General features: G+C 49.6%; 1 protein-coding gene across 7 annotated transcripts in view; it reads left to right on the top strand.

Annotated features, from left to right (window-relative positions):
- The window catches only part of CELF5 (CUGBP Elav-like family member 5), a 73,374-nt gene that overhangs the window by 11,720 nt on the left and 36,431 nt on the right, over positions 1-25,223 (top strand). For all 7 annotated transcript variants that reach the window (XM_051972395.1, XM_051972397.1, XM_051972394.1 and 4 more), the window contains exon 2: positions 5,888-5,970. In XM_051972395.1, the coding sequence (XP_051828355.1) occupies positions 5,888-5,970 (83 nt within the window). The remainder of the gene's footprint in view (positions 1-5,887; positions 5,971-25,223) is intronic.

Raw genomic sequence — 25,223 nt, 5'->3', positions numbered from 1 at the left:
TCTGATCAATCCTTAGCAGAGAAGATTCTGATTTGTGACCCAGCCACAAGGGACCTGAGAACGTGAGACACAACATCGGAGCTAGAAAGGATTTGGGACATAGAGCACAGAATCACAGGGTTTAGAAATGGAGGATGGCTTAGAGATTTCCTTATCCAATTCTCTCATTTTACAGATGGGGAAACCAAGGTTCACATTATCTCCTGGGTCCCTTCCAACTTTGATTCTAAGAGAAATCTGGACCCACAATGAATATTCAAAGGCAGATGCAATTTCTGCCAAGCTTGCTCTTGTGGCCAGCCCACTGGACAGACTCCGGCTCAAATCTCTGGTCTCTTACCTTATTTCTCCATTGATCTTCAACATGGAACTAGGGCTGATGCTGGCACAGGGGGCTGGGATGGGGTGGCAGGCAGGGGAGGGGAGCAGCATTTACTGAAGAGAATTGGTCCCTGGACGGAATTGGCCACTGCTAGCCCTTGGCAGGCAGCCTCCATCCTCTGCCAGCAAGGGATTTCCATATTTTTGGAGCCTGTTAAATTATCAAAGGGCTGCTGTGCATAGATTCCACTCCTCTTCCCTTCCTACAAATCAAATTATCGGAGCCAAGATTGGATTGTAAATGGCTTAAGACGATCTATTCACTGTGGCTATTATAAAGTCTCCTTGGTCTGAAAGCGCTGGAGATCCAAGGCTCTCCATTTCCCCACAGGGAGTTGTGGGATGACCGACAACAAAGGCCAATCTGTTTTTCCACACACCTCGTTCCACTCTGGAAGCCCCTTTGCTTAGAACACCATCAGCTGGGAATTCAAAGTTTTTAGATCCTGTCAATGGGGGAAAAGTCTTGGACTCCTGAAGGAAAGGCATAATAGCGATGGTGGTGGGATTTGCATCCGAGTCCCTTTGCTGAGATTAATGGTTTAAAGTCACTCAATTTCTCAGAACCTCAATTTCTTCATCTGCAAAATGAGGAAAATAAATCCTGCCCTGCCATTCTTGTGGGGTGATCTTGTGGAAAGAGCCATCCAACCAACCAAACAAGTGCTTATTAAGTGCCTACAATGGGACAGGAGAACAGCTGGGGGAATCAGTTTGGGGTCTCAGGTAGAAGGAAGCTGGGAATTCTAGGAGACGGCGATGAGGAGAGAGCAGGCATTGAATAGCAAAAGTTCAGTTTGCCCGGACCACAGAGTGTGTGGAAGGAAGTAATGTGTAATGAAAATTAGTAAAGTAGTGTGGGTCAGATTGGAGGGCTGACTCCAATCTACTTTCTTATACTTAATTACACATTATATGTGTGTGTATATATCTATATGTATATATATATATGTATGTGCACATACATTCTATTTATCTATCTTTTTTATCCATATGTCTGCTTATCTATCTATCTTATCTGTCTGTTTATCCATCTTTCTGTCTATATGTCTGTCTCTGTCTAATCCATCCATATATACACACACATATATAAATGAAATGGCTGGAAATCATTGAGTTAGGGGGCTGGTGCAGTCAAATGGACCCCTTAGGAAAATCACTTTGGCAACCACATAGAGAATAAATCCGATGAAATAATGGATGGGAGAGTACGTAGTAACTGCGCTGTATAATAGAAATGTCAGCTATTGTCATTATTATTACAAATGCATGTGTTATCTTTTGTGTACAAAGATGATACCCCTGACTCACCCCCTCTGCAAAGGGAGCTCTGCCTGTTCTCTCCAGCAGTGGGGATGGGCTGCTCTGAATTATCTTTATTTTTTTCACCTTCTTCTTTGTGACCAACAGCATATTTCACATAGAGGGTGTCAGGGTTCAGGCGGTGGAGGTAGAGTAATACCTTAGTATGGAAACAGGGAGGGGACCAATCTGGAGCATCCAGCTTGCAGAGGACAAGGTTGGGGAAGAGGGTTAGAGAGCTGTCCACTCTGTTGGGACATAAGACTGTGTGAAGGGCAGAATCTACAATTATACAGACAGGTTGGAGATCTCAGAAGACCTTAAATGCCAGAGTGCAATGGGGTATCAGGAGGAAAGCTAATTTTTTAAATTGGGAAAGCAATGAGAAATCCTTGGAGATTTTTGGTATTGTTTGTTTTGTAGAGAATCTGTCTGATCAGAGCAGGACACTAGGAAGTAATGAGGAGGGTGAAGGCCTGAAGTGATGAATGTCTCCCCCCACACCGACTCTCTTCTTCCCCACCCTAATTTTTAGCATCTGTCAAGGGAGGAAGTTGGATTAGATGATCCCTAAAGACTATCAAAGCTCTGATAGACAAGGAAGTCTACAGTCTAAAACTCCTCCAGCTCCAGCAATCTGTGTTTATGTTCTATAGGTCTCCCAGCCTTGACATCCTGGGTTCTAAGGGCCCTCCCTACTCTGACATCCTGGGTTCTAAGGGCCTTCCCAGCTCTGATATCCTGTGTTCTAAGGGCCCTCCCAGATCTGACACCCTGGGTTCTAAGGGCCCTCCCAGCCCTGACATCCTGGGTTCTAAGGGCCCTCCCAGCCCTGACATCCTGGGTTCTAAGGGCTCTCTCAGCCCTGACATCCTGGGTTCTAAGGGCCCTCCCAGCCCTGACATCCTGGGTTCTAAGGGCTCTCTCAGCCCTGACATCCTGGGTTCTAAGGGCCCTCCCAGCCCTGACATCCTGGGTTCTAAGGGCCCTCTCAGCCCTGACATCTTGGGTTCTAAGGGCCCTCCCAGCCCTGACATCCTGGGTTCTAAGGGCCCTCCCAGCCCTGACATCCTGGGTTCTAAGGGCTCTCTCAGCCCTGAGATTCTGGATTCTAAGGGCCCTCCCAGATGGAAAAGGAATTTCAGAGAGAGATTAGTCAGAGGCCACTAGGTGCTGTCCGTACCTGATCAAGAATCCCTGCCCCACCCGTTTTTTAAAGACTTTCAGTGAAGGAGACCTTTCCATCTTCCAGAGCTCCCTGTTCTTCTTTGGGACACTTGCCATTGTTTGGAAGTTCTTTACATTGAAAGATAATACACACAGACACAGACACACATATATATCTCCCATATATGTCACGTACTATACTATCTTATTTTATTCTCACAACAATTCTGAGAGATAAGTGCTATTACAGTTGAGGAAACTGAGTCAGATAAAGGCTACGTGAATTGCCCAGAATCACATATCCAATAAGTATCTGAGGCTGGATTTGAACTTGGGCCTTCCTGACTTCAGGCCTGCCACTTATTGTATCTACTCAACCACTTAGCTGCTTAAATTCTTCCTGTTATCAAATTGAAATCTACATCTCTCTAATGAATGGTGAAGGGTCTCAGAATTATTCTACATTAAGATTGATGGAAAGAATAATTCCGAGACCCTTCATCATTCACCTGATCACTTTCCTCTGGAGGCTGTCTAGTATAACAATGTGGTACTGGAACTATGAATAGTACTCTAGATCATGTTCTGATCAGAACCTAGTACAACAGGGCTAGCCCCTGTCTAGTTCTGGATATTCTGCCCCTCTTAATGTGGCCAAAGAACAAATTAGCTTTTTTGATTGCCTTACATGTCACAGGGTTGATTCCCACTGAACTTGCAATACATGAGATTCCCACATCATTTTTCCCAGATAAATTTCTACGGAGCCATATTTCTGCCATGTTATACGTGTAAGTTGATTTTTTGACCACAAGAGTATGACTTCACATTTAACCTTAGATTTCACCTAATATATTCCACATTCTAATGGTTCTTCCATCTCAGAGGTTCCATTTTGTGTTCTAAGGACCTTCTTACTCTGACTTTAATTAACAATTATTTATCAAATGTTTATTATGTTCAGGATGTTGTGCTCGATGTTGAGGATACAGAGATGACAAACAATATGGTCCCTGCCCTCAAAGGGCTTACAATATAAAAGACTGATCATAATCCCAGTAAGTTAGAATATAATAAAATAGTAGGAAAGGCTAAAAAAAAAGGATTTTATGGGAGAATTTTGAGTGGCCCAATTTGTATCCCAAATTCAAAATACTTGAAGGTAGAGAGGGAGAAATAAAGCTGGAAAGAGAAGTCAAAGCCAGATAAATGCAGATTTTAGATGCCAGCCTGAGGCACTTGCATTTTATCTGGAAGGCACTGGGGATCCAATGAAGGTTATTAACTAAGGTAGTGACCTAATCAGAAAGGTCCATGGGCAGTTTACTATGGCAGCAGAGTGAAGGATGAAGGGAGGAGGGAGAGACTGAAAACAGGTTGATCAGGAGGCTATTTCAATTGTCCACTTAAGACTTAAGGAGGGCCCAAATTAAGATATAAAGAGTGGAAATGAGAGTACCAATTTAAGAGATAACTTTGGAATTAGGATTAATAGGATTTGGGAACTGATTTGTATTTGGATGGAAGGAGATGGGGAAAAGTCTAGCTTTGAGGCCATCCAAAGAATTAGGAGGTAGAAGTTGAGTCCAGTCTGAAGCTTGGTGTAGACTGCCCTTTTAGGTGCCTCAAGGAGCTGTCTCACAGGCATTTGGAGATGTGGGACTGGAGCTCAGAAAGGAGATTAGATATGAATTTTGGAGTTATTTCCAGAGGCATAATATTTGGAATTGTGGAGTGATGAGATCTAGGGAGTGGAGACTCTGGAGATGGCCACCCTCCGGGTCATAGAGACTGGGGGGTGGAACCTGACCTTGACTGTGCTTAAATGAGGCAGGGAGATGAAGGTGAATTAGAGAAGTTGGTTCAGATTATGGCTCTTTCTTCTACGGGCTTTGTGATATTAGGCAAATTATTTCATCTCTCTGAAATGATGAGGACAGTTTTTTCATCTGTCAAGAGGTAGACAAGTGCTAAGATCCCTTTCAGCTATGTTCCCTTGGATGTCTTTAAGTCCCTCTACAATCTAATTTTGGGGCATTTTCAAATAGACTCCTCCAAGTCGGGTGCTTTAGGGCCATCTTCCTCCCCAAATTATACTATAGTTATTACTCCTCTGCCCTCCTTCAACTCCCATCTTCTATCCATATTTCTCCCATCCCCATTTCTGTGGGCTTTTATCTTGGACTGTTTTCCTGACTCCTTCCTGCCTCCTCTTCACCTTTCTCCCGAGCCAGCGAAATCCTTCTTTCTTGCTTCTCCCTACCCTTCCCCCATTCTAGATCATTAACAAACAACTAAAGGACAGATGGGGTGGAGAATGGACATCTTTCCCTGCCTAAGGCAGAAGAGCTAAGCCTGATGAAAGGAAAGAAGAGAATATATGTCCTAAGAATGGGGCTCAAAAGTGGGCAACAGAGAATGTGGAAGAAAGCTGTGGTGGGTTGGTAAATATTTAACAACCGGCTGTCCAGGAAAAAATATACACTGGATATACTGTTAAATTTAATCCTCATACTTATGATGAAAAATTCTATCCTTACCCAGAGAAGAAATTTATTATGTCTGAATACTGATTGAAGCATCCTCTCTCTCTTTTTAAACTTTATTTTTCTTGAGGGTTTTTTTTTATTAGGATGGGAGATCTATGTTTTCTTTCACAGCATGACTTTTATGGAAATGTTTTGCATAACTTCCCATGTGGTTTCTTAATGAGAGACAGGGAGAAGGGAGAGAATCTGGAACGCAAATTTTTTTTAGTTTAAAAAATTGTTTTAAATATAACTGGGGGAAAATGTTAAAGAAATACATTTAAATTTTAAAAAACAGATAAATTTAATCCTCCTTATTAACATTACCACCTTTGTTTACTTAAGTTTAAATAATCAACAAGATGATAGTTCAACCCCTAATCTGTTGTAGAATTTGCAATTTGCCCATCCTTGTGAACCTTTGAAGGTAGCTCCAGCACACCTGGAAGAAAAAAAAGAAAATCTCCCTTCTCTAACGCCTGATTCCCATTTCTTTCTTCCCTCCTCAGGGTGTGCTTTCCTCACCTATTGCGCCCGGGATTCCGCCATCAAGGCCCAGACTGCTCTGCACGAACAAAAGACTCTTCCTGGGGTGAGTATTATTTGAGGATGTGGAAGGGGAAGGTTAGAGCTTCCAGAATTTAGGGAGGGAATGGTAGCTGCAGATAGTTTAAATGAAGAGCCTGCTGCCATAAAAATGCCTTTCTGACACACAATTAGGCAATTGCAAAGATGTAAAAATTGGAGTAGGAGAGAAGGGGGAAAAGAAATCTAGAAGGCTTAGCCAAAATGACTATTGCAGGTCGGATAGGAATGCCATCCTTGTATTCTCCAGTAAGTACTGAGTCTTCTTCCTTTGTCAATCACAGAGGAGGGGGCACTTGGGTGGGAGTTCTATTAGCTGTGTTCCTGGTGAGTTTTCTCTGCAATCGGGGTTAAGTGACTTGCCACAGAAAATTTAGATGAAGTGGCTATCTTGGGTCAGTGTAAGAGCTTTTCTGCCGTTCTGAAAATAGTCCTCGGGAAATCTGACAAACTGAGATTAGGTGCAGGGGCAGCTCGCCCCAGTACTGGTACTGACACAGCTGGTCTCTTGGGCTCTTTCGCTTTCAGAGACTAGCACCTTTCTGGGACCCCTTGGGGCAGGGGTTTCCTAGTGGTCATTTGTGATGGAGTAGAAGGGCAGAGAACCAGAGGAATGAGGTAGAAGGCGCCCTGAGCTTCCTACCAGGGAAAATAAGGCTGGACAGCTCCCCTTGGCTGTGACCTCCCCAAAAGGAAAGAGATGGCCGATGGGGCAGGAGACTTGGGTTTCAAACCAGATCGTGCCATACATTCTCTATGTGTCCTTAAAAAGTCCCCCTTTTTTTTCTTTCTTGATCTGTTTCCTCACTTATAAAATGATCTCTAAGGTCTCATTCAGCTATAAAACCCCAAACCCCAATAACGTATCTGAAGTAGGGCTGGCCTCCAAATCTCTTCCCTAATCATCAGTTTCCCAGAAGCCCAAGCTAGAAGCAGGAGTGGGATATTTCTTACAGAGCCCCTGGAGAAGTTTGCCTGCTGACCCAGATCTCCCCTGGCACTGATGGGGGCCTCTCGATTACATTAGGCTCTCAGCAGAGCAATCTCCAGGTATTTAAATTTGTGGATTAATTTGTAGGGAGGTAAAATTCTGCTAATTACAGAACTCCCCTGCTCATCCCATTGTGAGAGCCTAGAGGAAGCCACAAGGATTGGTAACTGGATTTCATTTGTTAGGGGTTGAAGGTAGGCAGGACCTGGGGGGAGTGAGGGGCAATGGAGACTGGGGAACCTGATCTAGGAATCGGGATGTCTTGATTCTAATTCTTACTCTATCAGTTCATCTTCTGGTCTTGAGCTATAACTTTCCACTGTTTTTCCCCAACTGTCCACCTTGGGCATGTTAGCTCTCTCTGGGTTGGTAAAATGAGTGACTAAATAATCCCCAATCCTTTCTAACTGTAAATACCATGAGTTCTTTTCTCCCTAGAACTAGCCAGAATTTGGGGGCAGGGAAGATGTGGCCACAGTTTTCAATGGCATTATCGGATGGTGTTTGAGGGCCTCTGACTTTCTGTGTTCTAAGAGGTCTCCCGATTTTGACGTTCTGGCTTCTAAGGATCCTCCCATTCCTGACATCCTGTGTTCTAAGTCCCTCCAACCTCTGATATTTTGTATTCTAAGGCTCCTCCTGACATTCTAAATGTTCCCACCCTCCTACCCACTTTTGACATTCTCTGTCCCTCTTCCGTCTCTGACGTTAGCATGATATGGTGAAAAGGCTCAGATTTAGAATTAGCTGACATAAGTTCAAATCCCCTCTGCCACATGTTAACTCTGTGGCTTCAGGCAAGTAATTTAATTGCTCCACGACTCAGTTTCTCTGTCATAAAATGAGGGATTGTATTCAATGACCTCTAGGTTCCTTTCAGCTCAAAGTTTATGATCTATATTAAAAGGACTTTTCTATTCTGACCCTCTGTGTTCTAAATTATAAACTCTAATAGTCTTTATTCTACATTCTAAAGGATCCTCTCCCTGTAACATACTATAGCATCTTCATGGTTCATAGGCATGTAGGGGTCCTGAGGGCAGGGCGGAAGTGGATACAGAGAACCTGCTCCTTTGTGGAATTTTTCAGTGTCACACAAGCAACCAACCTAGGTTGGTCCTTACATTTCTAGCACCCTAGGGGTCAATGACTGCTGGGGGGTAGCAATGTGTGCAGTTAGAGCATTGGGTCCCTGGTCTTAGCAGTATGCAGGGGTCAGGAAGAAGCATCTTAGACTAGGGAATGAGGGCTGGATGACAAGAAGCAGCTCTGAAATTAGAATCTGGAAATCAGGGTTGGAATCTTGTGTCAGCCTTGAACAATCTTTTTTTGGTGCCTCAGTTTCTTCACTGCTAAAATGAGGATGTTTTGTTGGAATAACGATCAAATGATAGTTTTTTTTTATATATTCTTGGCAGTAAAGCTTGATGTGAATGTAGGCTGGCATTATTCTTTTAACTCACCCAGTGCCCTTATCACCAACTGGGTATAGAATTTAAAGAGACATTTCCCCCAGGCTCTCTAGCCATCTTGAGGAGAAAACTTGGGGGTGGAGAAATAATCTTTGCTTTCAAATCTCTGAAGAGACTTTGTGGGACACAGGTGAACCAAGAAGGCAGTCCTAAAATGAATGGGAAGAAGTTATAGGGAAGTAGATCTCATTTCAAAGCAAGGGAAGACTTCCTCACAATCAGAGATGCCCTGTAGTGTAATGGCCTCGCTCAAAAGGTAGGGTACTCCAGGGAGCAGAGACTGAATGACCACTTATTGGGGATACTATGGGAGATTCCTGTTTTATGTGGAAACTGGCCTTTTCTTTTTTTTTTAATGTTTTTTTTTCCTAGAGGAGGAAATGTAGGTAAAAACAAAAGATATAAATCAGATTTTAAAAGATTTTTCGTAAATACATTTTGGTTTTAAAATTTTTATTTCACATTTGTTTTCATAGTTATCTTTTGTTTTCATATTACCTCCATTTTCCCATATATGCCTTTCCCTCCCTCTCCCAGAGAGCCATCCCTTATGACAGAGACAAAAAAATTTTAAAAAAAGAGAAGGAAGAAAGAAAAATCAGCAAAATCAATCAACACATGGGAAAAATCTAAAGTTATATTCAACATTCCATACCCATGGACCAACCTTGACAAAGAGGAAAGAGAAAGTTTCTCTCTTGTTTCCTCTCTGGGGTCGAACTTGACTATTATAATTTTACAGCAACCAATTTATGATCCTTCCTAATGATGATTAGAATTTTTAATTCTGTGATTCTGGAATCTAAGATTTTACAGTTCCATCCATTGCCATCTTGTTGTCTGAGATTAGTCATGCTCTGGATGAAAAGGAGGGGACATTTTTCCCAGATGATGTCAAGAGAAACCCATGAAGTCCCTCCGTCCAAGAGTCAGTCCTAAATCTGTGACAAGCTGGCCCATCAAAAGGACCTGTCCTTCTTTCTGTTTCTCCTGGGGGAAAGAGCCCATGTGTTCAGGGCAGAAGGTTCCCAGAGGGACAGAGGGAGCTCAGAGCTTCAGCATAATTAACACACTCTAGAGAGCTGAATATTTCCCTTTCTCCTTCTACTTCTCAACTATTTGCTAGATCCAGAGGCTCCCCCCCCCAGAGTCTCTTGCAAGGTGCCAAGATTAATAATAATAGGTCTGTGGGTTTTAGGTTTTAGAAGAATTTTACCCCAAATGACCCTGTGAGATAGGGAATTCTTCCCTTCCTCTCTCTCTCCCTTTCTTTCTCCTTTCTTTCCTTCCCTCCAATTCTTTTCCCTCCTCCCCATTCTCTTTTCTTTTCACTCTTCCATAATCCCTCTTTTTTTTTTCTTCCTCCTCTCCTTCCTACCTTTTTTGTTTCCTCCCTTTCTTTCCTTCGTTTCTTCCCTCCCTCCATTCCTTCCTAACAAATCACATTTTATCTATTTATTATGTATCTATCACTAAGTACTAGGATAATCAGGAAAGGTTTCATGGAGGAAGTGATATTTGAGCTGGACTTTGAAAGAAATTAGGACTTTTAAGAAGTGGAGGAGAGGAAAGAGTACTTGATAGACACAAGAGAGAGCCCATACAAAGGCACAGAGGGCAGAGATGGGAAGTATGAGCAGCAGCAGGGACGCCGGGTTGCTGGACCATGAAGTTTGTGCAGGGCCAGTTTGGGGTAAGAAAGGCAGAAAGGGTCACCTAGAGGAGATGTGAAGGACTTTCATGGGCAAACAGAGGAGTGTGTATTTGATCCTGGGGCTGATCCTAGTAGGGGAACTAAATGGTGAGATGTATTTAACTGACAGCCTCTCACTTATTGGGAAGAGGGAGGAAGAAGTTCAGAGGAGATGATGATTTCTGACCTCTGACCAACTCTGAGAGTCTATGAGCAATCGGTACTGGTACTGCCGGGGCCAGGACTCAAGCTGTAAAGAAGCTGTGTGTGTCCCATTCCAGAATTCAGATTTTCTGACTCATGTCTCTTTTCAGGCAAGAGCCTCAGAAATCTGGGTCTGGGGTGGGGGAGACAAATTAAGGTGCTCCCAAGAAAGACAAAAGAAAATGGGTTTGTGAAAATGAGTCCTGGAGAGGCAGTCTAGGTAGAGAGAATTTCATGCTGAGATGGGAAAGTGTAGAATTTGTTGGGAAACTTTGGGTTGCCCATTTGGACTAGAGAATAAAGTATGTTTTAGTGGAAAAAGAGGAGGCTGGAAAAACAACCTCCTAGATTTTCATTTAGTCCAACCCTCCCCCTCCATTTTATATGTGAGAAAGTAAGGCACAGAGGGATGAAGAAAGTTGTCTAGAGTCACCAACTAGTAAGTGGCTTAGGTGAGATAGGAACCAAGCCTTATCAATTCTAATATGGAAAACCCCGTGGTCAAATTTAGCCTTGAACACCAGGCTAAAGGGTTTGGACTTTCTTCTGCAGGTCATGGAGAAGATGGTTAAGAGTCTGTTTTAACTATTTAAGTGAGACTTAATTAGGCCTGGACTAGAGAGAGCCTTTTGGAATAGATAAGCAAATGGATAGAAGATGCTTTGAGAGCAAGGAACCATTGGCTTGGGGCAGGAGATGGGAGGTTGTTGGCTCTGGCCATATGCCTCTCCCTAAAATCCTAGTTCCGGGACCCTGAAGTGCTTTTCTCCACCTCCAGAGATTGGGGTATTTTTCTTGCCCCGTGAAACAGATCTTTCCCATTTTGGTGTCCATTAAAAATGATTAACAGTTCTTGCATGCGGATTCCTCAATGGGAATCTTCATGGGTTCAATGAAGCAGCACTCTTCACAGGGGAATGGGGGCTATGTTCTTCTCCAAGTTGTCTCTCCCTGTTTCTACCCCAGAGTTCTTGACTATTTTTGTTCTACAGTGTGACATTGGGCAAGTCACTTAAACCTATTTACCTCAATTTCCTCATCTGTAAATTAATCTGGACAAAGAAATGGTTTGTCATTTATTTTGTCTATTATCTCTGCTAAGAAAACTCCAATGGAGTCATGAGGAGTTGGATAAGACTGAAAATGACTGAATAACAACTGATCAAAGTCATGGGCTTCTCAGAATAATATTTTCAAATGCTAAATTCTAATTAAAGGTAGTGAAAATAAGGATGTCATTTTTTTTCATGAAATCTCACAGACCCCCCCCTCCCCTAGGTCTGGGCACCCAAGCTTCCCATCCCCAATACTTTCTCCTTGATTCTGGTGATTCTCATATCTGTATTTCTTGCCCTGACCTCTCTCCCCCAAGTTTCAGACTCTATTTTCTGACTGATTAATGGGCATCCTCACCTGGATGAGTGTTGGCCCCCTCCGTCTCAAAGGCCAGGGCGTATATTAGCTCTGAAGTTAGAGGCTGGGTTTAAACTCTGCCTCTGCCATTTATTATATTTGGCAAAACATTTAACTTGCCCTGATCTCAGTTTCCTCATCTATAAAAATAAGGGTGTTGGACTAAATGATCTGTAAGATACCCTTTCCCATCACTAGATCTAAGAACCTCTGAGCTTCCCCTTAAACCAGTTCTTCTCCCTGGATTCCCTATTTTTTGTCAAATCCTCCACCACCCTTCAGCTTCAAAATCCCTGCAGCCTCTGATTCCTTCAAGGCCTCATCCCCTCAGCCAGACACTTTTCAAGGCCCTCCTTCTCAATTTCTCTCCCATCCATCTTCTTCATCCCCAAAGAGCTCACCTGGTGTGAGCTCCTTTTAGTTAGATGGTTATAACAGCCTCCTGACCATTTCCCAACTCTAATAGTTCCCCCTGAGCTGCAAGAGAAAGTCTCACCCTTCCATCCAACATCTGGCATCCAAGGTCTTCCACAATTGAGATCTCACTTATCTTTCCAGCTTTAACCTCTTCCTTCAAAACGGATTTTTTGCTGCAATATAACTATACAAACTGCAGTTTCCCTTATAGCCAACACTTTGCATCCAGCCTGTGCTGTGCCCTTTCCCCAGAAGGCCTTTCTTTCCTTGTCTCCACCCCTCAGGATTCTAATCGGGTTTAACAGTCACCCTCTCCATGAACTGGACCTTACGTGGACTCTTGCAGGATCTCCCCCTGGCTGTTCCCAAGCTGTTCTCCCTGCCTCCAAGGGCAACCTCTGCAACCGATCCTCCGCACAGCCACCCGAGTGACAGGCTTAACCATGTCAGTTTTCTGCTCAAGAAGGTTTCTGCTGTTCCTGGTCTCCCCGAGGATCAAATACAAGCTCCTTTCTTTGTCCCTGAAATCTTTCCACCACCTCGTCCCAAGCTTCCCTTGCAGACTTTTACACATTGCTTCATTTCATGGATCCTAGGACCCAACCAAACTGACTTATTTGCAGTTCCTCATGGATGACACTCGTCTCCTTCCTTCGTGTCTTTCCCCTGGTTACCTCCTACATAAAGCCTTTTCTGATTCTCCCAAGCTGCCTGCCCACCTTCAAAAAATATCTTGTCTTTACTCTGTAGATATCTTATAGATACCTGCAAATAGATACGCGGTTTTTCCCCAAGTTTCCTGAGGGCAGGGACTTTGGGGCAGACTTTATGCACCTTTGTTTTTGTAACCCCTGTGCCAACTGTGGTACCTGGCACAGAGTAGAATGCTTAAAAATGCTTTGTTGATTGAAAGCTAGATGGGGGAAGTCTTCCTCAATCTCCTCCAAGAAGATGGGTATTCTCTCTCATCGAGTCTCTTCTGGGGGAGGCTGACCAACAAGTGGGAACTTAATTTCTGGCAAGATTCTGGAATATAGTATTATATGTAGTATTAAAGGGACGGTGTAGAAAAGGAAGCAGAAAGACTTCATCAAGAACAGGTCATGCTAGAATGACTTTGTTTCCATTTCTGGACAGGCTAAATTAGGTATCGAGAAGATAAGTCATAAATGTAGAGTGGGTGACACAGTGGATAGAGTACAGGGTCTGCAGTTGCAAAGACTCCTCTTTCTAGTTAAATTCTGGTCTCCGCCGCTTTGTGTGACTCTAGGTAATGCTGTTTGCCTCGGTTTCCCCATCTGTAAAAAGGAGCTGGGGAAGGAAATGGCAAAGCGCTCCAGTGTATCTGCCAAGGAAACCCCAAATGGGGGCGCAAAGAGTTGCTCATGGTGGAATAACAGCAGAAGCTCACCCGCCTAACCCTTGGCAGTATTCGGCAAAGTGTTATTCTTGTAGAAAAGGTGGCGAGGTGCGGGTTAGCTGGCAGTTTGGTGGGTGGCTTTTGAACTGGTCAGGTGCCCGGGCGTTTGTTAATGGATCCTGTCAGCGAAGGCAACGGGCGGTCCCTATGGAGTGCCTGAGGCTCGGACTTGGCCCGGTGCTGTTTAATGTTTTTGTCAATGACTGGGACGGAGAGCGTGATGGTCCCTCCCATTTTGGACGTCTGTGGTTCCGTGACTGTCCCTTGGGGGGGCGGCCTAGCGAAGACTATCTGCCTCCAGTCCCGGGGAAGAGGGAGCATCCTCAGAGAGCCTCCAGCCCCGAAGCTGCAGGCTTCAGCAGAACCTCGGGCTCCCCCCGGTCTCACCTGCCGGGCCCGGCGCCCAGCTCTTGGACCACGTAGCCAGACATCGCTGACCCCCATTCCTCTCTTCCCTGGAGGCCTGTGTCAATGGGCTGCTCTTTTGGACTGGCTCCCCAAGGACAGATCCTGCCTTTTGGTTTTCTTTGTCCCTCCAGTCGGCGCTTGGCATATAGTAGGCATTTAATAAGTGCTCGTTGGCCAACTGGCTGCTCTGATCTTTCTCTCCCCCCGCCCCCGCCCCAGCAGAACCGGCGTCGGTGGAGACTCACGTCCCGGGCTTCTGCTCGAAAATGTGTTCGTCTCCATCTATGGCTAGCCCTCACAGGGTGGGGGTGGGGTAGACACGGAGGAGCGCTCCCGGCATTGTTAGGAGCAGTTGGGGCAGAGCCACGTGTGACCCCAGAGGCAGCCTTCTGGTCAAAGGTCTGGACACGGCTGCCCCGGGCTGCCCCTTCATATTTATCCCCCACCTCTCTCCTTTCTTTCCTCTTTCTCCCTCCCCACAATAATTTTCAGCCAGAAGCTTATTCCACATGATGGCATTAGGTCTGATTTGTGCCTGAAAAAACCTTCCTCCTCCCCCCACCATCCACACACACACACAGAGCCACCATGACTCAGACTCAGAAACCAAATCAAGCCTGGTCTCACCAGACCCAGATAGGAGTGCCAAGCCCTGCAGGAATATGACTGAGTGGGAAATCCAAGGATGCAGAGTCCTTATACGTAAGAGTCTCTTCCTAATCCCCATCTCTGGGAACAAGGGCCGTACCCCCCTAAGCTCGCCCCAATAGTGTGAGAGGGAAATGCTATCCATGGGGTATGGGATTTAAAAGAACGATTGCATTTCCAAATAGAATCCGAAATGAAATTCGGGGAGAAAAATCCTAAAAAGAAGAATATAACTCTGAAAATTAAATCCTAAAGAGAATTCTGGAATGGAATCTGAAATCACATTGTATGATCCACCGAATTCTGAAATTCAATCTCAGAAAGAACTGTAGAATTTTAGGAACTGAATCCTAAATAGAATCATTGAATTCTGGAATGCCCTCTTCAATGGAAGCAGAGAATTCTGGGGAGGAGTCAGCTGAACGGGACTGTTCCAATTCCCTGCCTTCGGGCAGGTGAAGGTCTAACCCACCCAGAACAGATGGCTCTCTGTTCTATTCTTGAAGGTCTCCAGGGATGGACTACACAGCCTCCCCGAGCCATGCCATTCCCGCATGATTGCTCTTGACAAAAGCTCTTTCTCCTGGTTTCTCTGAAGCCCACTACCTCTGGCCTCTGCCGTGGGCAGCTGTCTAGTCATCCCCTCTTAGAGAGCCAGACAGTCATCAAGGAGCCCCAGTGGCATCCAGCCCGCGCTTGAATCAAACCGATGGCATCCCGAGGGCCTTTCCAATCCCCTACAATTTCTGTTAGTCTCCTAAACTTCAGCCAGCTGTCTGTCTTGTTCCTCTCCCCAACCCTCACTTGGTAAGCAGGAAACGGAGCCCCCTTGTAGGTATCTCTAGGTGAGACAGTGACTCGTCAGTTAAGTGTCTCAGGCCACATTCGAACTCAAGTCCTCCTAATTTCAGAACCAGGGATCTATCCACTGAGCCCCGAGTTTTTAAATACAGGAAGGATCTTAGGGGCACAGAACCGCAGAAGCAGAAGGGACCTCAAAATGCAGAATGTCCGAGCTAGCAATGGCCTCTGGACATAGAGATAGCGGGATTGTTGGGGACAAAAGAGAAGTGATGCAAGTCTTCAGGTATTGGAGAAGGGGGATTAGACCGTTCAGCTTGGCCCCAGGGGGACAGAGCCCAGAGCGGGGAAAGATGCAGACACAAATCCAGGCTTGCGGGCGGAGAAACTTCCTCACAATCAGAGCAATCCCATGTGGACCGGGGCTGTTTTGAGAAGTGGCAGAGCCCGGCTTTGGGGCTGCAGGATTTATTGCAACATAGGCTGGTGTGGGGATGGATTTCTTTCATATACGGATGGAGCCAAATGGCCTCTGAGGTCTCTTTAACTAGCGAATTCTATGACTCTGTCAAAGAGCTTTGGATTTGTGTCAAGAGGGATCTGAGTTCGGAACCTGCCTCCAACACTTCTAGTGGTGAAGCATAAATTGCTTAGTCCTAGTCCTGTTTCCTCACTTGGAAAAGAAAAACAACAATATTTGTGCCACTCGCTTCATCAGGTTGTGACGAGGGTCAAATGAAATAATGTTTAATTAACCTCGAAGCACTTAGTAAATTTAACCATTGTTACTATATACAGGGCATTTCAAAGGGAGAAGGGGGTCCGTGAGAGCCCGCAGCCCGGCCTCCCGTTTGCAGGCTTAGCCAGCGAGGATGGGAAGCCAGACTTCCCGACTCCCCCACGGCTGAACTACTTTCCATGGGCTTTGCTGCTTTTCCCTTCATGGCTTGTCATAAGGCATGGAATTTCAGATCACGAGGGGAGGCCTTCACCGAGTATGGAGAAGTCCTGGATGTCCCAAAATCCCCAGGGAAGGGGGGAAGGAGGCGAGAATCTGGGGCTCCCCATTTCTTTTTTTTCTTTTTGCTGAGGTAATTGGGGTTCAGTGACTTGCCCAGGGTCACACAGCCAGGAAGTGTTAGTGTCTGAGGCTGGATTTGAACTCGGGTCCTCCTGTGCTCTCTCTATCCACTGTGCCATCTACTGGCCCCGGCTCCAAGTACTTTTATCCAAGGACCTTCTAGAAACCTCATTGCCAAATTCACCGCCCAGTTTGAAGGCGGCTGCTCTCCCAGCTGGCATTGGTGGGAGCGGAGGGCGGAGTCCCAGCAGAAGGCAACGCTGGGCACCAGGGCAGCCCCAGGCACGGGACGGGCACAGCAGACCTCGGAGCCGTCCCCCGAGCTTCCGGCCCAACCTGGGAGCAGCTTCCCGCTCGGCCTTCAAGCCTCGTCTTCCTGATTCCATTTGGAACAAGACAGTTGCAAAAGATACAAAATTACTTCAGGAGGAAAATGAGGATAAAAAGAAGAAGGGAAATAGAGCAAGAGAGGGAGGAAGAGGGGGAGGGAAAAAAGCGAGGCAGAAGGAGAGGGGGTGGAAAGGGAGGAAGAGGGATGGAGACGTGAGGCAGAGACAAAGCGGCGGAGAAAGAGACCCGGAGGAAGGATGGGGAGAGACAGAGACGGTGACGCAGCGGGGAGGGAACAGAACAGTCACGGGGAGGGAGGCAGGCAGAGGAGAGGGATTGTCCTACCGAGGCACACTCCTGACTTTATTCCATTGTAGACGAGCGGGGATGGAGCTCGGGGAAATAAGACGAAAACACGCTCTCGTTCCTGTCCCCTCCCCCTCGGAGCCTTCCCCTCGCCATCCCCTTATTTCTGGGGCGGCCTTCCCCTTGTCGGCGGTCTCTGACTCCTCCCTCCCCCTCAGCCCCCACATCCAATCAGTCACCGAGTCCTGCTCTTTGGCCCTCCCCGGCCTCCTCCTGCCTCCTCCGTATTTCCACAGCCAAGCCCTCCGCAGACGGTGGCTTCCACCCCTTTCGCCCGGACTGTTAGAACAGCCTCCCTGCCAGCCTCCAGCCTCTCCCCGGCCTCCCGCACAGGCTTTCCTGTTCCCAAAGCCCAGCTCCCTCCCCGGCGCCTCGCAGCCGGCCCCGCGTCCACACCGGCTCCCTGCCCCGCGTCCACACCGGCTCCCAGCCCCGCGTCCACACCGGCTCCCAGCCCCGCGTCCACACCGGCTCCCAGCCCCGCGTCCACACCGGCTCCCTGCCCCGCGTCCACACCTGCTCCCAGCCCCGCGTCCACACCGGCTCCCTGCCCCGCGTCCACACCGGCTCCCTGCCCCGCGTCCACACCGGCTCCCTGCCCCGCGTCCACACCTGCTCCCAGCCCCGCGTCCACACCGGCTCCCAGCCCCGCGTCCACACCGGCTCCCTGCCCCGCGTCCACACCGGCTCCCTGCCCCGCGTCCACACCGGCTCCCTGCCCCGCGTCCACACCGGCTCCCTGCCCCGCGTCCACACCTGCTCCCAGCCCCGCGTCCACACCGGCTCCCAGCCCCGCGTCCACACCGGCTCCCTGCCCCGCGTCCACACCGGCTCCCTGCCCCGCGTCCACACCGGCTCCCTGCCCCGCGTCCACACCGGCTCCCAGCCCCGAGTCCACACCGGCTCCCTGCCCCGCGTCCACACCGGCTCCCAGCCCCGCGTGTCAGGCCCCAGGCGCGGTGACTCAGCCGCGGTCAGTCAGTCAGTCATCAAGCGCCTACTAAGCGGTCACTGGGGGCTCGCGCTGCGTCCGACACGAGATGGGGAGAAAGGGTGAAGAGGCGAGAGAGGAACAGGGAAGGGAAGGAAGAAGAGGGAGGAGGCAGCGACATAGCCGGCGCCCAGGGGGAGTGGGTGCGGACCAATGCTTGGGGCCTGACTGAGAGAAAGGAAAAGGGGCAGACGTCCAGGGAGACCGTGAGGAAAAGGGAGAAGGCAGGAGAAAGAGGGAGGGGGAGGGGGAGACTGAAGGAAAAGAGGGAGAAGAGGAAAGACAAGAAAGGAGGAGCAATGGAGGAAGAAGAAAGGGGGGGCTGGGGAAAGGCAGCAGAGACTAGGTACTCCTGTGTTTGCAGAGCAGAGAACTGGCTAATTCCCCTTATCTCGGGCGACCCGGGCAGGTAACAAACTCTCAGCACCCTGGCCCTCTCCAAGAGACCGTGCTGCTCTGCCCCGGGAGACCCTTTTCTCCGGTGAATCCCCCAGATCAGGGAAGGCCCCCGTCCTGTCCCTCGGTCTCTGGGTTTAGAACGAGCAGAACCCGGGGTGGGTCCTGGACACCGACCCCTGGATGCTGGGCCAGTGCCCTCTGCATCCTCAGAGCCCGGCCTGGCCCTCTGGCGCCTTGAAGGGCCAGAGACTGGCTTTAGGGCCCCCAGGCTGCTGCAGCTAAGGGGGAGCGCGCCCCCCGGGGCCCTCCTGGCTCCCTGCCTCCTCTTACACGGCACCAGAAGATACCCACTCGGTGATCACAAAAGGGGAGCCATCCACACCAGCCCGGCTGTCAGGAAATGCTGCACAGCCAGGGGTTGCCATGGGAACTGGGAGTTAATTAAGGCCTATACACAGAGGCCTGGGTGGAGAGGTCTCCACCACTTCCTACTTGGGAAGCTCAGATGCACCGGCCTCCTGTTTCTCAACAACAAGAGAACATTAAATTAGCCGAGACCCATCTCCACTAAATCATTATAATTAAGTCTCCATGGGGGGAGGGGGCAGGGCCTAGTAACAGGTGCTACCGAATCCCTGCCTTGGAGGGGAGAGCAGGGGAGGGGAGGGAGGGGGTCTTCCTGCTGGTGGCTGAGCTGGCAGGTTGCTCATTCCGAGGGAGACCTAAGGAAGCTGAGAAAGGGCCCCTCAGCTCCCCACCACACGGATGGAGTCCCTTCTGCTCCCTTCTGGCTCTGGAAAGTGTCCAGGAGCCTTGGTTAGACGTCCTTCCCCACCCCCTCCTCCCGGACCAGCGTGAAAGAGGAAAACTGATGGTGTTCTTGGAATGCTGGCCCACCCAGAGGCAGGGGGCTGGACAAGGTGACCCCTTCCAGGGCCCATTCCGGCCAAGAGGTCACTGAAGGATCTGAACTCAAGGCCACAACCAGCCAGACGGGGGGAGGGGGAGACAGGGAAAAGGCAGAAATAATTACTGTCACTCTCTTGGCCTCAGTCTCTCCATCTGTCAAAATAAATGCTTGTTGGATTGAATGAAGGAGGGTTAATTGGATGGACACTAAGACCCCTTCTAGCTCCCACTTGCAGCAATGCCCTTTCGTACTATCTGTGCCGTCTCACAGCCCTACTCAGCCCACTGACAGCCAGGCCCTGCCAACACATCTGCCCGGCCCGTTACCGCTGGTCCTGCCCACAAAAGAGCAGGAGACCAGGTCTCTGGCTCCTCAGCAGGAGCCCCCATCCCGCAGCCAGGGCCCTCACACCCACCTCCTCCAGCCACAGAGGCCCCACCCAGGCCCCTCAGGAAGGACCTCGAAGGCCCTCGCTCCATCACTCATCCTTATTAATAGCAGAGCAAAGACCTGAGCTCTGGGTTGAAAGGGCTTCCTGTCCCATGGGCACCCCCAGCCACTCCTTCTCCTTGCCCCATGATCGGGATGGACAGGTGGGAACTCAGTCTTGTCTGGTCTGGGAAAAGAGACTCTGGCTAGTCTTCTGTGGTAACTCTTTCCATTTCTGGTGTTCTCACCAGACTCTGAAAGTCTCCTTAAACCCATTTTACAGATGAAGTAACTGAGGCTAGGTGATGAAGGGAATGTCCCACAGCTGGCATCTGAGCCGAGAGCCAAAGATAGATTTCTCCTGACTTCAAATCTCACTCGCTCTCTCCCCACTAGACAATATTATCCCTCTGTGCCTAGTGCAACATCATTCACATTTCTAGCCTGAAGTTACAAAGCCCTTTCAGCCATTCTTTCAATCAATCCTCATCTCAGAACTGGAAGGGAGTCAGGGCAGTTCCCATTTCACAGAGGGGAAAACTGAGGGGTAAGGACTGACCTAGGGCTCTACAGTTAGTCAGTGGCTGAGCCAGGACTCATCTCGGGTCTCCTGACTCCTACATTAGAACGGTGTCACTGGAGCCAGAGCCACTCTGAAGCCCCATGTCATCATCACTCAGGGCCTGTTTGGGAGCACGGTCAGGGGCTGGAGGGCTGAACAGCCCCTTCAGACCAAGGTGGTTCTCATCACGTACTCCCCTCCCCCCATTCCAGAGTCTGGCCCTGCTCTCAGTGTGCATAAGACAGAGCCTCACCCCAGCCAAGGGGGCTGGGTTGGTTTCTCTATCTGTCTTTGCTTCTCTCTCTCTCTCTCTGTTTCTCTCTGTCTCTCTGTCTCTCTGTCTCTCTGTCTCTCTCTCTGTCTCTCTCTCTCTCTCTCTCTCTCTCTCTCTCTCTCTCTCTCTCTCTCTCTCTCTCTCTGTTTCTCTCTGTCTCTGTCTCTGTCTCTCTCTCTCTCTGTCTCTCTCTCTCTCTCTCTCTGTTTCTCTCTCTCTCTCTCTCCTCTCTCTCTCTCTCTCTGTTTCTCTCTGTCTCTGTCTCTCTCTCTGTCTCTCTCTCTCTGTCTGTCTCTCTCTCTCTCTCTCTGTTTCTCTCTCTCTCTCTCTCTCTCTCTCTCTCTCTCTCTCTCTCTCTCTCTCACACACACACACACACACACACACACACTTGACTGACTGGCCCCTGCACAGGCTGGTCATGATCTCTGGTAGGGATCCAAGTGGCATTTTCAGGGACTAGGGCTTATGGGGAAAGCAGGAAGAGAAAGGGTGGAGATGATGTGGGAGGGAGAGAGGCAGACACATGCAGGAAGTGATGGGAAGGGACAGAGACAGATGGGGAGAATGAAAGAAGAAAGGAAGAGATGCGTGTCTGAACAAGGGAGGACAGAGACAAACAGACAGACAGATGGTGGAGAACGAGACAGAGACAGAAAGAGAGATGGAGAGAGAGGGAAATGAAGAGACACGTCAAAAGGACAAAAAGAGAGAGACAGAAACAGAGAGTAAGGAAAAGGAGAGAGACAGACAGAAACAAAAAGAAAAAGACAGAGACAGAGACAGAGATAGAAACAAAGAGACAGAGACAGAGATAGAAACAAAGAGAAAGAGACAGAGACAGAGGGAGAGAGACAGAGAGAAATGGAGAGTGAAAATGAAAAGAGACAGTCAAAAGGACAAAGACAGACAGAAATAGAGTCAGAGAGAGACAGAGAGATAGAGAGTAAGGAAAAGGAGAGATAGAGACAAATAGAGAATGAAAAGAAACAGGTAGTCAAAAGGACAAAGAGAGACAGAGAACCAAAGAAACAAAGAGTCAGAGAGACAGAGATAGAGTAAGGAAAAGGAGAGAGACAGACAGACAGAGACGGGGAGATGGAAAGATAGAGACACAGAGAGAGATACACAGAGAGGGACTCAGAGAGAGACACACAGAGAGACAGAAACAAAGAGTCAGAGAGAGATAGAGAATGGGGAAAAGGAAGGAGAGACACAAAGGGATGGAGACAGAGAGAGTAAAGAGGCAAAGAACAGAGAAAACAGAGGTGGGGAAAAGAGACAAAGAGACAGAAATAAGAGAGAAAGAGACAGAGAGAGAGATGCAAAGAGAGAGACACAGACAGAGAGAGAGAGAGAGATGCGGAGACAGAGAGACACAGACAGAGAGAGATGCAGAGAGAGAGAGACAGAGAGACACAGAGAGAGACAGAGAGACACAGAGAGAGAGATGGAGACAGAGAGAGAGACAGAGACAGAGAGAGACAGAGACAGAGACAGAGAGATAGAGAGAGAGAGAGACAGACACAGACACAGAGACAGAGAGAGACAGAGAGACACAGAGACACAGAGAGAGACAGAGAGACACAGAGAGAGACAGAGAGAGAGTTTGGGGGAGGGGAGGGTTCCACCTGCCTGGGCTGCCTGCGTCCCGGCCCCTGCCCTGGGGACTAAGCTTGACATTGGGCACTGAGGGGCGTCCACAAGGGGGAGGACGCGGACAGGACCGGCACCAGGGGCAGCCTGCTGGTGGCGCGGGAAAGGCTGGGGTCAGGAAGGAGCACAGAGGTTAATGTTTAATGCTTATCTAAATAATTGAGCGGGGGGAGTAAGGCGCAATCCCGCTTTATCGGGGAGCCAGCTCGCCCCCCCAGCCCGCCGGCGGCCCAAGTGCAAAGCCCGCGTGCGGGGCATGTGCGTGCGCCCCTGTGTGCGCGTGTGCCTGTGGATGGAGCGTGTGCGTGTGCCGGAGCGCGGGGTGCGGGGCTGACTGCGCTGAGGAGGGAGCGGAGCGGGGCCCCCTCCCCTGAGAGTGTGGGGCCGGCGGCGGGTGCACGTCTCTCCGGCTGCCCAGACGGCGCGCGCATGAGTGGGTAAGTGGGGAGGGGTGCGTGTACCCGGGCCCCCGCCCGCTGCGGCCGCACGCGGGGAAGGTGCCCGGAGGTTCGGCACGTGCTCGCCGAGAGTGTGTGAGTGTGTGTGTGTGAGTGTGTGTGCGCGCGCGTGTGTGAGTGTGAGTGTGTGCGCGCGCGCGTGTGTGAGTGTGAGTGTGTGTGCGCGCGTGAGTGTGAGTGTGTGCGCGCGCGTGAGTGTGCGCGCGCGCGCGTGTGTGAGTGTGAGTGTGCGCGCGCGCGTGTGTGTGAGTGAGTGTGAGTGTGAGTGTGTGTGTGAGTGTGTGCGCGCGCGTGTGTGTGTGAGTGTGTGCGCGCGCGCGTGTGTGTGAGTGTGAGTGTGTGTGTGTGTGTGAGTGTGCGCGCGCGCGCGCCGCCCGTGGCCTCAGACCTAGATCCGGCTCCCTGGGGTGGGAGGCCGGGGTGGAGCAGGGGAGAGGTGCGGGCCCTGCGCCCGGGACCGGTCCAGGAGGGGCCGACAACTCTGCGAGCCAGGAGGGAGAGTCAGCCCCAAGCCTGCAGGCGGCCCAGTGCTCCGGAGGGACCGGACCGGGGGCACGCTCCCACTCCCGTGAGCCTTTAGGGCACTGCCCTGAGGACCCGTATGGGGCTGGCCGCCGTGCCCGGGCCCCCAACCTCCGGGCAGCGGCTCCCGCCTCAACAGGTCCCTCCTGGTCCGACTGTTAAGATGGGCCGGGGTCTTCTCAGGAGCCCTCGTGGCGAACGCTGTTGGGCTTGGCAGGCAGCAAAATGTCCAGGAGAGCAGCTATGTGCGCGTGAGGGGGTGGGGTGAGAAGGGGCCTGATTCACTCCCCTCCCTCCTCCCCGGGACCACAAATCCTGAACAGGGAGCATCTTCTTTGGGCCCCCCTTCCCACCTCAGCCCGGCGTGCTCAGGTCTTAGAGGTTGAGTCAAGAGGGCAGGGATCCAGGTCCCCAGGGAGAGGGGTGGGACTTCCCCCCCTCTCCCACCCCCTCCCCTCCTCCTGGTTATCCATCTCCCGTAGATTATATTTAAATATCTCTTTTGTGCAAAGCAGGATCTGGGAATGCCCCTAAGAGCCAGTTACCACGGCAACAACAAATGTCAGCTTCCATGTGCTGAATAACGGTTGCCATGGCGACTCCTCCTCTACCCAAGGTGCTGGGAGAGAGGGGAGGGAAAGGGAGGGGAGTGACAGGGCCAGCCTTGCCCCTGAGGGAGGGGGAGGAGGGGAGGTTGGGGAGGGGTGGGTGGGTCAGGGGCTGCATTTCAGGTGCAAGCCCTTAAGGCTTTCCTGGGGGCCCTTGTCCCCTCCCCCTCCTCCCCCCTCATTCCTCTGCCTTCCATAGTCCCTGAGGTCCATCACCCTTCCCTCCACCCCCCACCCAGTGCCATCTGTTTGTTTTAATCCCAGTTCTCTCTCTCATCCGGGGATACCAGAGCTGTCCACTGGCTGGTTCTATGCTCTCAAGGATCCAGGCCCCGAAGGGTTTGGGAACATGTCACTCCAGGGACTAGGGAGCCTGAAGCCCAGGTCGGGGAAAGCTCTCGGTCCGGGAGTCTCTGCCCTTTTCCCTCTCCCTGGGCCGGACTTGTCCGGATCAGGGCCAGACACAGAATTTGCCAGAGTTCGTCCCAGGGAAATAACTCACGACGGAGAATTCCCTGGGCTGAGAGGAGGCCAGGCACTGAAAGAAGTGTGAAACTATTTAAAAATTGTCCCAGGCCCAAGATGCTCAGAAAGAACGGGGACTCCATGAGGGGACTGGTGACTCGGTGAATAAAGGAGGGGGGTTCTTTCAAGATACGGGAACTCAGCGAAGAGAACAGGGAGCTCTGGGTGGGGTGAGGATGTGGCAAGAGAGGTGGGGGGGTCTCTGGAGAAGATGGGAGCTCAGTGAAGGAGAGGGGCTTGGTGAGCAGGATATCACTTCAATGAATGGGATGGAGGCTCAATCAGGGGAAAGGGATCATTGAGGAAGATGATGCTTCTGGAACCCAAGGAGTCCGGGGCATGAGGGCAATGGGGGTTTACTGACAGGATCAGAGAAGTGGTGGGGACTCAGTGAAGACACAATGGGACCCACAAATTGGGATGAAAGGATTTGGGAGTCTCAGAAAATGGGACAGAGAATGGCATCAGTGAGGGAACAGAGCTCATTGTGGAGATGGGGACACTGACAGGCCCTGAACTGGAGGGAAAGGGTTAAATACCCTGTATATTCTTATACTTGCAAGTGTATTCCTGCATTCAACTATACCCTTGAGGACAGGAATTATTTTTCACTTTCATCTTGCACCTAGCCTAGTGCCTCCAATGTAGTAAGCATTTAATAAACAATCACACTGGTTTAGAT

Source organism: Antechinus flavipes, chromosome 1 (assembly GCF_016432865.1).
Source record: "Antechinus flavipes isolate AdamAnt ecotype Samford, QLD, Australia chromosome 1, AdamAnt_v2, whole genome shotgun sequence".
Classification (NCBI taxonomy): domain Eukaryota; kingdom Metazoa; phylum Chordata; class Mammalia; order Dasyuromorphia; family Dasyuridae; genus Antechinus; species Antechinus flavipes.
The sequence above is the reverse complement of the archived record's forward strand: the minus strand, read 5'-3'. Positions and strand labels throughout refer to the sequence as shown.